The 14,975-nt window shown below is 40.5% G+C and overlaps 1 protein-coding gene across 5 annotated transcripts in view; it reads left to right on the top strand.

Annotated features, from left to right (window-relative positions):
• The window catches only part of PLXNB2 (plexin B2), a 257,287-nt gene that overhangs the window by 174,685 nt on the left and 67,627 nt on the right, over positions 1-14,975 (top strand). For all 5 annotated transcript variants that reach the window (XM_032197592.1, XM_032197584.1, XM_032197575.1 and 2 more), the window contains 5 exons: positions 3,941-5,051; positions 6,729-6,911; positions 7,903-8,025; positions 11,861-11,961; positions 14,112-14,238. In XM_032197592.1, coding sequence (XP_032053483.1) covers positions 3,941-5,051; positions 6,729-6,911; positions 7,903-8,025; positions 11,861-11,961; positions 14,112-14,238 — 1,645 coding nt within the window. The remainder of the gene's footprint in view (positions 1-3,940; positions 5,052-6,728; positions 6,912-7,902; positions 8,026-11,860; positions 11,962-14,111; positions 14,239-14,975) is intronic.

Here is a 14,975-nt window from a genome sequence, read left to right as displayed (position 1 = left end):
TTTTAATTACAATAAACCTTCTATAATATTTTTTCTACTGCCATTTATTACTACCATTTCATAGAAATCACTTTCAGTTGTCTGTAAAGGGTGTGAATCAGAAGTATGTATTTCAAGATGGGGGAAGGGTGGGGAAGACATTGATGAAAAGGGGAGAAATCCCAAAAGGAAATGATTTTGCAATTCAAGTAATCTTGATTGCAGAGTGGTAAAGATTATGTTAGTGATATCATAGGGGGTGGGGAGCACGAAGCACGATGGAGGCAGGACTTTGAGAGTGAAAGCAATGATGTGATCAGCGGCTCTGTTGGGCTTCTTTTATCCTGATTCTGCGAAGTGCTTAAAAGTAAGTGCAAACTTTGGTCAGAGGATGTATACCAGGCTGTGACAGGATCAGGGTATGACTTTGAGTATACTGTATGAGGCCGTGTGTAATTAAAGTTACGTAAATAATCCCTTGGAAATACGTTTGCCACGCTGAATGTCTCAGATTCCATGCTCCAGCTTGGCTTTCTTACTCATTTTACCTTGTGCTGCCTTGACTTGTTCATTGAAAACAGAAGCTTTTCCCAGCAGGAACTGTTCCTAGGTACATTTCCACAGCAGCTAACTCATAAGGCATCTGCGTTAAGGGCAGCCCTGGCCATGGCAGGCATCCTCCTGCTGCCGCTTCCCACCACCTGAGGTTAACAGCAGGTGAGAGAAAGCAGCATTCATTGTGCTTCCCCAAGTCTGGGATTTTAGAAGCAAACAGGGATTGAGTTCCGGATCTTTCCCGTAGCTTATTTAATTTTGGTTTTCTGTTCCCTCTGATGAAGGGAGGGGAAAAAATGGAACCCGTGCAGACTGTGAAGGACTGTTGCCTTGCGTGCAGGTCTGAGATAATCTCGTTGTGTTTGACGTGACACCAGGGTGACAGGGAGTGAATGCCAAAAAAAAAAAAAAAAAAAGGCAGAATTAATGGAGAATGCATGTAGTTAAGGCAGAATTAATGGAGAATGCATGTAGTTCTGAATAATTTAAGCTGAAATTTTGATTTTAGTGCCTTATAGGATTTGTTTGCTGGGTGTTGCAGAAGATATTTTCTTCTAATATTTTTAATGGGATTTAAATGTCATTGACCTAGGTGGAGATCCTAATGAAGATCATTAATTTCTTGATGATATTCGCTCTGTAGTCCCAAATGAAATTGGAATGGTCTTCTGCTGGCTAGTGGCTGGAATTTGATTAGTAAGAGCCTGTCCTTGTCATTCATATTTTAAATTTGAAGTAAACAAGACAGAAAATAGTAGGGAAGAAGTGTTAGCCATTTTTGTACAGGGAGATGAATTACTCCTAGAAGTATCTCTCTCTCTCTCTCTCTCTCTCTCTCTCTCTCTCTCTCTCCTCTTTTTTTTTCTTTTTTTTTTTTTTCTTTTTTGCCTTTGTTCTCCTTTTAGGACAAAGGCAAGTACACTGCAAGTGCTGCCTCTGTATCATTAGATGGGTGCCATGAGTGGACAAAACATGGCAGAAGGGAGAGATCCAGATTAATGACTGCTGTTAAACAATCCATTTGTAATAACTGCATTACAATTCAGTACCTGCAGTACAATTAGAATTAAAGAGATGCATTCTGCTCTTTCGTTACATTTTTTTAATCCGCTGAAATACATAGACATGAGGGTGAACCAAGCCCAGAATTTAAGGTACAGTAAATTACTATCCATTCATTTGAGGCATATTTTATAAGCAGAGCTATTTATGGCTTTTTGATTGCGATCAGTGATGACAATAATTACCTTGTGGGAAAAACATGAACAAATGAATCTGATTATTTTTTTTCACTTGATCCTTGCACAATAGATAGTGGAATGAAAAAATTGTTGTGAAACAACATTGACGCAGTGTGTCAAGCTGGTTTTTTTATTATTATTATTTCATTGCAGATAAATGTCAGCGACAATGTTTGAAACTAGATGACATGCATCATGACATACCATTTAGCTGTGGAGATATAAGCTGGGGCCAAAGTTTGTTTGGAAAATTGAGGTCCTTGGGAGCAGTAAGAAATAGGAGTTTCTTACAAATAATAGCAGAATTAATTCTGTGTTCCTTAGAGCAGGTCTAAGGTTGTTGCAGAGAAGTCCAAGACTTCATTACCTTGCAAGGCGTGTGCTGAAGTCTGCATGTCTGAAGAACGGTGTATAATTCATAGGCTTTTCCTGGTCACTGTCATATGAGGTCAACCTATCATTAGAAGTTGGACTTGTGCTGTTGGTAATGTGCCGGCTCTTCTTTGACCCCTTTTTGCAGTTAACTATTCAGTCTGGTATGCGATAAGAGCTCTAGCAAAGTAAGATTGAAGTTAGCCTGTTATTTTGTCATTGTTATTATCCTGAGCTACATTTAGTAGGTTTTGGGGTGTTGGAAGTGAGAAGCACTCTACCCTTAGAAAAGCTGATCTCACCATTACATGCACGTTTTCTTCATAGAGAAGCAAAATGCAGTCAGTGCCGGAAGGCAGGATGGCTTGTGATGCCAGGGTGGTTTGGGGACCTGGCAGATGCCTTGTTCTCAAAACAAAAGTTCCTCCCTCCCTGCTCAGACATTTGCAGCCCAGTTATTTATGATTAACATCCCACTACGGTCTGTTGCTGCTGCCAAAACAGAAGTTGTAGCTGCCACAGGAGGGTGGTTCCTTCATTGTTATTTTTATTGGTGTTTTTTTTTTCCTCTCAGTTCCTTGTTTTGGCATTTTCGGCTATTTTCCTCCTCCTAGCAGACTTTACCCTGCTCGGTTATTTTTTTTTTAATGTTTCTCTTCGCTTTTGTGGGGTTTTATTTTTTTCAGGTCTATTCACAGTTCCAGATATTTTCAGATTTAACTTTAGATTCCATGTAATTTTACAGGTTCCTTCCTCATCAGGCGATGGTGTCTCATGACTTACTTTGAAAATAAACATACTGTGGATTATACTTGTTTTTCAATATTTCCTCCAAATGCTATTTATCTTTCCCCAAAAACATCTGTGTCCAAGCCTTCTGTTTTACACTCTCAGAATGAAACACTTGCAGAAAACATAGAAAAAACGTTCAGTACTTAGGAAGCCAGTTTGGACTTGCCTCCTTGTTTAGCTCTTGAGGTTAAAATTAGGCCCCTTCTCACAAGTCTCAGAAAGTCCTCGTCTAATTGCAAACATCCAGGCAGTCTTCTTTGGAAGTAGAAATTGGGAGATGGATGTAGATGGGATACACACACACATGAAAGTATCTTAAGCATTTCAAACTCTAAGTGATGTTCTTAAGACAGATTTAAAGCCATTAAGTTGCAGTGTTAAAGTGAATTGAAGTTTTGGACTGTAATGTATACTAGCAATCAAAGGCAGTGTTGCATATGAAGGGCTGTACCAACTTCCAGCTTTACACTGGTGAAGGATTAGTGTAACACCTTCTCAAAGAGCATCAACAGACGGATCCAGACTTACTTGTAGTCAGTGGAAGGACTTTTTCCTTCATCAGGAAAGTCCTGCAACACCAAATGTCTCAGCTTCTTGTATGTGATGTCTTCCACTCTACCTGAAACACATCCAGCTTATTTTTAAAAACTCAGTAATCAACAATACTCACATTATGAAATGGGAAAGCACTATCACTTCTTGGCATGTTGTTTCAAATTGTCTATTGACCTCATTGTGTTTTAGCAGAAAATTGATTATCTAATTGGCTGTATGATAATCACTTAGACATCTGACCTTATTTCATCCTTCCCCAACATACTAAATTGCTAGGCAATTAGCAAGATTTGAGGCTTTCCATAATCTTTATGACGTCTACACATGCATAAGGATGAGTGTATTTGTCGAAATCAATAAAGAAAAAAACCTTCACATTGCTGAATTTCATGTAAACTTTATTTTTCAGTTGTAATGTTTTTTTTTCTTTTCTTTTCCTTTTTTAGGTATTACATAGAAATGGCTTTATGGATTTGGACTCTGAGCATTTTGAGCTGCTTTTGCATCACCTTATCCAGAAATGAGGAACTGAAATTTTTTCAGAGTACCACAGAGCTAAATCACCTAACAGTGGACAATGAGACTGGGATAGTCTATTTGGGAGTGGTAAATGCTCTGTATCAGCTCACAGAAAAACTGATTAAAATTAATCAAGTAGAAACAGGTCCAAGAAAGGACAACAAAAAGTGCACACCTCCCATTGATGAAAATCAATGTAAAGAAGCAGTACTGACTGACAATTACAACAAATTATTGTTGCTGGATAAGGCAGATAAAACAATTGTGGTGTGTGGAAGCCTTTTTAAGGGAATTTGTGCCATCAGGGATTTAGAAGATATTTCCAATGTTAAGTATTATGTGGACAGTAGTGGGGAGAAGTCCTTTGTAGCAAGCAACGATGAGAACGTATCAACGGTGGGATTGATCACTTCCTTGAACAATGACCGAGTGCTGTTTGTTGGGAAGGGGAATGGACCAAATGACAATGGGATAATAATTAGCACTCGGCAGCTCTACAGCAGAGATGGGAAAGACATTTTTGAGATGTATACAGACTCTGCAGCTGTTAAGTCAGCATATCACTCATCAAGCACACAACAATTCGTCACAGTCTTTGAGGATAAAAATTATGTTTATTTTATTTTTAATCAACAAGAGAAACAGCCTGTCAATAACCGCACACTAATTGCACGTCTGTGCAAAGATGATGCCCACTATTACTCCTATTTTGAAATGGATTTGGGTTGCAAAGATGATGATGGTGCCTACGATCACTGTCATGCTGCTTACGTCACTAGCCCAGGAGAAGAGCTGGCAGAGAGCATGGCTCAGCAAAGACAAACTACGGATTCTCCCTCAGATGACAAAGTTCTTGTTGCACTCTTCAGCAAAGTAAACAAAGATAACGGCTCTCCAAAATCTGCCATGTGTGTGTTTTCTTTGAGGCACATCAATGACAAAATGGAGAAGAACCGGAATGATTGCTACACTAATAAGAATACCAGCATGTTTTACAAACTCTTTGCAGTAGAAAACCCGTGTGGATCACATGGACTGGTAATATCAGCATCAATGTTGGAATCTGTGATAGGAATAGTGGAAATTATATAACTGTGTTTTTTAAGTGGCTTTGAGTTAAAGTCTAATGAGATCAAATGACTGAAAACTCAATAGCTGGATTCACTACAGAAATGGAATGTGGTTGGGGTTGTTGTGGAACAAGTCGAGCAAGAAGTGGCAAGATAGTTATAATTTGGAGTCTTTTAAAAAAGAGATGATGTCTTCTAATAGATGAATATTATTTGGTTTCATGAATGCATTTATTTCTAAATGTTCCTTCTGGTATGGAAATTACTGAATCATATGCAGTGATTTGTTATGCCCATGATCAGCTTCCAGATTGGCAATTTGGTCACAGCCAACGTATCTATAATGTTTTTAAATAGCATTATTAATCCTGTAAGTGATATCTGGAGCTCAATATTGTTTCTTACTTGGATATGAATTTTCAGATAATTGGAAATATGCATTTTTCTTATATTTAGGTGGTTTTCATGTTTCTCTGGCTCAGACTACACTGATAGCATGATGGCCACCTTCCATTTCTTTTCATGGCTTGTCATTACCTTGGATATGAGGGTTGTGGAGGGCACTGTTACACCTCTCAAGATACTGATCTTCATTTTATGACTATGACTTTTAGAGGCAATTTTTCAGCATCTCAGTTGACTTTATGATATATTTGCCCATACCACTGAACCTGTTTCTAAGCCCCACTTGTGCATGCCATTTGTTACTGCAGCCAACCCTAAAGTGGGTTGAGGGATTGAATCACCTTAAAAATAATGCAGCTAACTCTTAGAAAGATGTCTTAATTCCCCAGCCTTACACACTTAAGTAAGCAGTTGCTTGAGCACAGCCTAAGAAGTGGTGTGCTACAGCCCAGGGGTAGGAGTGAACAGCTGAAGGGATGGGGCATGGGAATACTGGGTCAGTACTGGTATTGACCCAGAAGCCTTCATCTCATGAAACCACACCCCCTTCCACATAGTAAACCTCTAACACTGATAAGAAACCAAACCAACACTTTTTGCCTCGAAATTCCAGTATTTCTCACTGCAGTACCCTGCACCTGAGGTGGGCATCAAATATAGAAATTGTGAATGTGACAAGTGTCCCTGGCTTCCAGCAAAAAGGAGTTGTGAATTTCTGGTCAGAAAGACAGTCTCGTTACCAAATGTAGCAGCAAAGGCAAGGTGTGGATGAACTTCCTTCTGGTAGATCTTCCTGCAGTTTGGGATTGAAGCATATCGAAAAGGGAATGTGTTGAAAGTTCATGAAATGGTTGCCGGTGGGCTGCTTTTCCATGGAGAACAGCAAATTAAAAAAAAACAAAACAGCATAAAAACAGTCTTCCAAACAAAATCAGTCAACCTGATCTATATGACATGCTAATTAAACAAAGTGGTTACTTTTTAATCTGTGCTTCTACAATGAAAGAGAAACAAAAAAAAATTCTCCCTCCATGTCTCCTGGAAAGCAAAAGCATTGAAGCGGTTTGCAATTAGCAGGCTGCTTGTTGGCTTGGGTAAAATGGCCAGGCAATCCATTTCTCTTTCTGCTCTTCTATGTCTGAGGGGTATTATATTGTGGTAATAGGGTTGCACTTCATTCTTAGCTAGGAATTAGTGATCTGAATGTTTAATATCCTTCTGTATTGCTATTCCTTATTAGAATGCAAGCAAAAATTTCCCCTGTGGCTCTGAACACTTACCGTACCTTTTGGGAAGTAAAAATGGTGTTGTAGAGAAGCCGGTGTTACAAAAAGAAGGGATGAATCTCACGGCTGTTACTGTGACTGTGGAGAATGGGCACACCGTGGCGTTTCTGGGAACTTCAGATGGAAAAATTCTTAAGGTAACAAATCTGATTAAAAAAATTAGAGCGTGTTGAAAAGGTTGCAAATTGTACTGATAGCACGCTTATGCTCTAAAAGTAAATGTGATTTATAAGATCAAGTATCAGGAGCAAATTCTCTTGGCACTTGATATTTTTACTTTCAATGAGAAAAAAAAAAGAAAAAAAAAAAAAGTCATTTCTTGCATACCTCCACTTTCCAACACAGTTGGAATTAGCATTGCATGGATAACGCTTCTCCCAAAGGTTTAGGTATCTACTTGGAGCCCTATATTCATAGCCTTAGGTAATCTAACAGCTGTTCTGGCCTTATCTCTGTTCAAGCCCATGGTAGTTTAAGAGCAACTTTTCATTTTACAATCATTCTGGCCATTCAGTGAATAGAATATAGATCATAGAATCACAGAATGGTTTGGGTTGGAAGGGACCTTAAAGTCCACCTGGTTCAACCCCTCTGCTATGGGCATGGACACCTCCCACCAGACCAGGTTGCCCAAAGAGACGATATAAAGCTAAAGTTGGAGCTCTGGTAGATCCTGACTGTGGGGCTTGTAGTTCAAAGGTCTCTGTGTCTGCAGAGTTAAAATATCAGGACTGTTACACCATGCATGTCATTTTGTTGAAGGGAAGTGATGGTCGTGTGCCGCTCTGCGGTTTGTAATTTGAACCTGATACAATTGGTTATTGTAAGGGAGGTCAGCAAATTTGAACGCTTTCAAGTGCAGAGGCTCCAAGTCAAGAATTTTAATTTTACAGCACTCAAATAAATCAGTATTTCCAAAAAAATCAATGCAAATATTAGCTATTGTGAGCAGTGAGCAATTTCTTTTCCATTACTTTTCTGCTGTACTTGCTGCTTTTGATGCTAAATACTTCAAATTGAAATGTTTTCTCTGATATGAATTTGTGAACTTGAGTAAACACAGCATTTTCGATAATGATAATTGAAAAAAGAGCAACCTTTACCACCTTTCTTTCTTCCATGAAACAGGTGTTCCTGTCATCCACTGCAACTGAGTACAGCTCTCTTACTATTGAACTAAATAAACCCATAAAGAATGACCTGGTTCTTGACAAAACCCAAGAAAATCTATATGTGATGACTACAGACAAGGTAATGTAGCACTCTCTTTTTAAGGACCAGGTTGAGCTTAACTTTCTCTTGACTTTACCTGATATTGGAACGTTTCTCTCTCGTTCCTGGAAACCACCCTAAGTCAGTGGGGCTGCCCCTGCTCCATGTTTGTGTGTGCACCTTTACAGGCAGAAGGAAAACAGAATATTACGAGTAACTGAAAACGCAGCTGGGGATGGGAGGTGGATGAAAACAGAAGGTGAAGGGATGTTCTCCTTTTACCAGCTTCAGCCTCCCTTTGCTTTGTGCTCCCTCCAGCAGAGGTGAACAGGAGGTATATAGATGGTTGTAAAGCTAAGCAAAGAGGGGTCCTTCATCTTTTTAGTGTTGCCAGTTCTTCTGGCATCAAGGTAGGTCTCTCCAAAAATGAAGACCTTCCTCAAGTCCAGGCTGATGAGCTTAATTGTTTGCCTGTTACTTGGAGAGTGGTTTTATCCTTAATGCTTTAATGATTGGGAATGGGAGGTGAGTTCTGCTCTGAAGCTCTCCCACAGGGTCTGGAAGAAGGATGAAGTTGTGATGTTTGGCAACAGAACATTGCAGGGTCAAGCAGCTGCATGTCAGGGAGGATGCTCAAGCTGCCATCGGGCCTTTGCAAGAGCATTTCAGGATTTGGGATGCTGGTGGCTGACGTAATAGCATTCACACATCTGTAAAGCTGCCAAGGGTTTTCATGAGTCTTGCTGTCAAAAACTAAGAAGCAATGGAAAGAATTACAGTGTTGGGAAACACCCTTGTATGCTGGTGCAGCAGGAAAGATCAGGATGTGCTCTGAAAGGAACAGGCAGTCTCTTCTCAGTTCCCCTTCTCTCAGCTGGCACAATGGAGACTTGTAAAGGAAAAAGGAAAGCAAAAAGGAAAGGAGGAGAAGAGAAAGATGCCAGACTTCTGGCTGTAACCTGCTCCTGACACTTCCCTCTGTGGTCACTGGAGCTGCCAGGCTCACACACATGGACCAGCAGTTCTCTGAGATGGCGTGGGTGACAGACAGACTGCCACCATTCGCAGCACCAACAGGGACACTGGGTGGGCACGGGAAACAGGCCAGTCCCAGTAGCAAGGAGAGAACGATGATGACTGTGACAGTGGAGTACTAGGGAAGATGGTGAGGGAAGCGTGTTCTCTTCCTGTTTCATAAAATATTAATATAAATTTCTGCAGTGTTAATGCTGCATTCTAGCTGAAGGATTTCAGGCTGGAAGCTCCGTTGGAAAACATGCCAGATAAGTGACTGATAAAACATTTAGCAGTGTACAGTGTGTGAGAGAGGTTACTGCACTTTTTTTTTTTTGTGGTAGTTGGTACTTCTAATTTGGCTTCTGCTCAAATTTGGAACAGAACTCCAAGCCTCAAAATTGTCTGTGCGAGGCCAGGCAGCCTGGCACCCTGCGTGGCAGGATGATGGCTTGTTGCTTCAAAGCCCTGAGGTCCCCACCAGGCTATGCCATGGGCAGCACAAAGATGGGGGCAACCTTGAAGCAAAACGAGTTTTCTGGTGATAGTCTGCATGAAACGGAGCATTTAGGAAAGTCCCTCATAATTCTGTCTCTGTAAGATGTTTAAATTCAGAAAGCAGCAAATTTCTGCCAAAGAAGGTATTTCAGTTTAATTTTTTTTCCAAGCAGCTCCCATAGACACATCCATTTCTAAATAATGGGAATAATAGTTTTCTTTTACAAAACCTGTTCAGCTTAAATATGAATAGCTAAAGTTGGGAGCTCTGTCACGGCATTACATTACTGTCATCTCCAGGAGTTAATTACAATGAGCAGTCCCACCCACTTTTAGAGCCAGATAGATGAAAGGAGAATGGAGGCCTTCGTTGCTGGAAGAAATGAAGTGACAGCAGCGAGAAGAATAAATGCTGAAATACACACTGCTGTTTTCAGAACAGCTACGAGTTAAGGGAAGGGATGCACCAGAACCCTGTCCTTAGAGTTCTTTAGAAGAAGATAAACACTGAAGGGCACAATAGCTGCACTGATCTGCTTCCTTAATACTGACCTGCCGGACAGATGCAGCACTTGCCTCACAAGTGATGTTGTGATGGGTGATAACGTGAAGCAGCCTTCAAAGAGGAATCAGATGGAGAGAAAATATGGGGAGGTTAAGAATCGTAGTGAGAAGTCAGAGCTTGCTTTCCTGTTTCACTTCTCCTCCAGCATCGATAGCAGTGGGTAGCTTGGAACAGATGCCTTCAGAAGTCAACCCACTCCTCCCAGAGCTGGGGCAGGCATCACGAAGAGCCCTTTGAAGCTGGGAAGGACCACACCACCCTTGCCATGCTCACATTAGCTCATTAAAATAAACAGAAGTGATAGGATCTCAAATTCCTTCTGATATGTCCCATATCAGGAGTAAAACTGAAGCCTGTGACAGCCACCATTCTCACCGGCTTCTCTGCTTGCTTTAGCTTTTACCACTCTCCCTGGCTAAGACCTACTATTAGAAAATCTCTAAAATGAGTTTCTCTGCATTTTGAAGATGACCGTAAGCCGAGCTGCTATTTAAAATCCATTCAGTTTACATAAAACTTGCAGAGACGGCAAGGGGCTTGTTACTGCCTGCCAGAATTATGAAACAAACACTTTGTCATAAAAAAGCCATTCACTGGATATTAAGTTACTCACAAGAGTGGTGTTGGTTGGTGAAGCAGTGTGCCAGTAGATCAACTCCGGTTACATAGCAACCTGAAAAGTACTAAAAAGATAAGCTTAAGTAGTAGTAAATGCATGAAAACTACCAAATGTTGACATTTTCCTTAACTGAGTCAGGCTGAACTCTCTTAATGTGAAAGAAGGCCAAATTCAGACTTTCAAAGTAGCTTTGTAGCTGCCAGTAGTAGGTTTAAATGAGAGGATTAAGTAGAAGAAACAAAGCTTACATCTTCTAGTAAGCTTTCTGCAGTCTTCATAAATGAAGTATAGCCACTGACAGTGCTGGGAAGAGGTATGTCCCCTTGCCCTCTTGCACAATTCAGCAGCACAATTAAAAGGGATGATAATGTGCCAGCTCATTTTTCTGGGCACCAAAGAAAGACCAAATTGTTTATTCTCACCCCCCGAGGAAATCAAAACCAGAAGCCGTGTATTTACTGGGGGACTGAGACCTGACGATGCTGCTTCCTGACATAATTATTTCCATTTTCTGTTGTAAATCTATTGCATGGCAGAAGGGTTATGCGTGGAAAAGTGCCGTAACCCTGAGCACCCGGGCTCTCTGAGGCTTTCAAACTTTCTGAAATGCCTTCTGGCTAAAAGTGCCACTTACAGTTACATTTCCAAATGATTTCATCATCATGCTAATGACAGAAAGGGGAGGATATTCTATTTAAAAATGATCTAGCCAGTATCAGGTTAGTCTTTAGAAGGTATATGTCCTGCTGTAGCAGTTTCTTGAATTGGAAGAGCTGCTCATGAAGTGTCTGTTCCACAGCAACTGCTGTCATGCAGGTTTCTAGAAGTACCTTAACCTGCAGGAGCTGAATAGTTCAGGTTTTTGAGACTTTCTCATTTTTCTTGGTTATGGCAATGACCTACGTTACTTTGAAGAGAGATTAGAGAATATTGGACTGAGAAAGAGAAGGAAAAGTGTGTAAATTTAAACTTCATTTAGTCATGATGGACGGGATAACCAGGCTCCATTTTTGTGTGCATTTTGTTAAAAATCAAACTGTGCTCTAATTATAGTAACACCAGATCAAGCCTTCCACTGGTACAGGCAACAACATTGTACAACCCTGTCCATAAGCTTTTCAGCCTCCATGTACCTTTCTTCAGATACGTTATGGTTTGTCTTGCTTTTGTCTCCCTAGGTGCATCTCCTTCCCGTACAAGACTGCTTCAAATACTCCGACTGCGAGAAGTGTATGCAGGCAAGGGACCCGTACTGTGGCTGGTGTGTGAGAGAGGGCAGGTGAGTCCTGCATGTGTTCTTCAGGCACAGGCAGTGGAGATGCTCAAAATGTGACCCATGCCTTGCATTACTGCTTTGCGTAGCAATTCCGTCTCTTTGTACTCAGCCTCATGGTCCTGATGGGGATTTAATTTTATCACACAGACATTGGTATCAATCTTCCATGCACACAAATAAGTCCCTGTTGACTTCTGCAGATTTCATTAGTTTGGGAAAATATATATGCTTCTGCTGGTACTGAAAATCATTATACATCTTGCAACTGCAAGTTTTATGACTCTCTGAACCATCCAGTTAAATATTTTCCCAGAAATTAGGAGTGCTCCCTATTTAAAATCCTAAAAATATAGCATATATTTTAAGTAAAGAAGGAAAACATAAAAAAGAGCATAAAAGAAAAAATTGCTAATGTCTGAAAATAAAGAATATAGATCAAATGCTGTTTTTATATAAATGTCAGCTACTGAGACATGTAGCTACATTGAGCTCTCACCTAATTGCAGGAGAACAGAAACTGGCATTTGGCTGACTTGTCTGTAGAGGTTATCTGAATTAATATTCAAACACATGTAAACTAGAAAAAATCTGGATGTCTCTTCTTTACACTGTGCATTGATTGGAGTGGCGAGAGGCAAGAGCGGTCTTACAGCTCTCCTTTTGACTACTAGGTTAATTAACCCCTTGGCATGAGCAGTTGGGAATTCATGATTCTAAGTACTTGCTGTTGGAACAAAGGGGCTATTTAATTATAGTATGCAGATGAATTTCAGACTTCGAGCTTCCTGCCTGAAAATGTGAACTATCATATTAAGTTACCTAACAGCCTGATGTGGAGCATAATGTAAAGCACTGCAAAGAAACTTATGCGTTACATACAGTTTTATACAATATACAGTACCTCTTCAAGCCTGGGCTTCAGCTTCAGTGGACGAAACCTGGGGATTTCAAATATACAACTCGAACTCCTCCTGGGCTACTGGGAGTTGAAGGCCGTGTCATATATCATACAAAAGGCAATTTTCCCTAGATTTCCCTTCAGGTTTCTGATATGACCGCTGACCTCAATAACTTGAAGTATTAATGATCTTTGAGAACAGGCAAACATGAATTTTTGCATTTGGTAGTATTTCTTCTAACAGAAAAAGAAAGAGAAGTGCATAATTCCTAGTGTTTTTCTTACCTGCACCAAGTTCTGTCTCGTGAAGGCATGCAGTGCTTAATTGTGTGTTTAGGGACACATTATATGAATGCAGACTTCGTATGTAAATGATATCTTTAGGGTAGGGCAGGCAGAACGGTGCAGCAACTGTGCTGTACTGAAGCCCCTGATGAGTTAATAGACTTGTGTTACAGCAGATAGAGATACTACAGAGTTTTCTCCCAAGCATTGCACAGGATGAAAAGAATATGTATGAGATCCCCCCGACCCTTTGTCGGTCTTTCAGTAGCCACATGTGCAGCTTCTGTCCTGCAGTATCTCTCATTTCAATTCTTCCTGCAGGGGAGCTGGGAGAATCTCCCAGTACTTTTGCTGAGGCTGCACAGCCACTGTTGTCTTCCTGTAATGGTAAGAGTGCCCAGGCAGAAACAGATCTTAACTAGTGTCAGGAGTCAATAAAACCATTCACCAGGAGAACAGCATTTCCCCATGCACCCCCAGCAATACTTCTCTGTTGCATTTCTACCCTCATGAGTCAGATGTCTTCTTACTGCTAACACACGGGTGTCATCCACTTAGCCTACAGAAAAAGCAGGCTGTGCCCACTCCTCCAGGAGTTTGTTATGTATTAAAATGAAGATTAATCAGCCTAGTTTCAGAAGATCAGGCAATGGCTCCATTCTCCTTTTGATGCTACATAAAATATGAGTGCATGTCTATAGGTTTGAGTTGTCTAATCCTAGGTGGTGTGCAACATATATGTAAGTTTCTTCATTTGCTTTTTACATCTCAAACCTGGTCAATACTTACTCCATCAATTATTCCTTCAAAAGTCCTCTGATAGCAACCTGAATAGTCAATATTAAAGAAAATTTCCAGTCATCTTATGTTGTAATTTTAGTCTTTCATCCCAGAATTGTTGCATTGTTCACAGAACTCAGAGTTCAGCTATGATACTGTTTTGCTTTCGTTTTTGTTCCTATTTTGTCAGGTGCACAAAGAGAGCAGACTGTGAAACAGCTGATAAGGAGAACCACTGGCTCTGGAGTCCAAGTGGCACATGCGTTACTATCATTAGTGCAGACCCTCGAAACATGAGTCGCAGAGCTCCTGCTATGGTATGACAGGAAAATGCTTTCCCTTCTTGTTCTTAAAACATGCTGATGTGACTACCAGACAAAGGAATATCTGCATTTCTTTATGCATGGTGGTGACAGGAACTATAAAGTGTTTTGGATATCTCAGCCTTTGGTGTTTTTCACACTGCTCTTCTTGTTGGTTGCAGTTCATGTTTTCTCGTAAGAAATGCTCTTTTCACCTTCTCTGTAAACCACAGTGCTGCATCAGTGTTGATGACAAAGCACTTAGAGTTAATATTATGAAAGTGTTGCACAATATTGTATAGCCCATAAAAGGTAATTGATAGGGGAGATTTCGTGCTGCCCTTGCATCCTCTTTCAGCTTACTTGAGCATAAACTTAGGTAAGTAGCAAAGTCATAAGATGTTTCTTTAAAATCAGCAGTGGAATTGCCTACACGGCAAAGTTTGCTTGCATATATGGAGGAGGTAAATTCAGCATGCAAGGCTGCTCTGCAGCAACAAAACTGAGCGTCTGGAGTGTGACCAAGGTGTCAGAGCTTGCTCTGACTCCAAATGGAGCATGCCAATGAAGACTGAGGACTTCCTGGTGGTGCTCAGCAAGTAAAATCAGGTTAATTTTGAGTAAAGTAACTAAATGACTTTTGATCCTTCTTAGTCAGAAAGAGATGTTAATTCAAATTAGTTTAATTTCATTCATAAATGATGTAAACAGCATTCTGTTAAGGCCATCTCTGTGTTGAATAAAAATGCTAG

This window comes from Aythya fuligula, chromosome 1 (assembly GCF_009819795.1).
Source record: "Aythya fuligula isolate bAytFul2 chromosome 1, bAytFul2.pri, whole genome shotgun sequence".
NCBI classification, from domain to species: domain Eukaryota; kingdom Metazoa; phylum Chordata; class Aves; order Anseriformes; family Anatidae; genus Aythya; species Aythya fuligula.
This window is presented reverse-complemented; position numbering and strand designations above follow the sequence as displayed.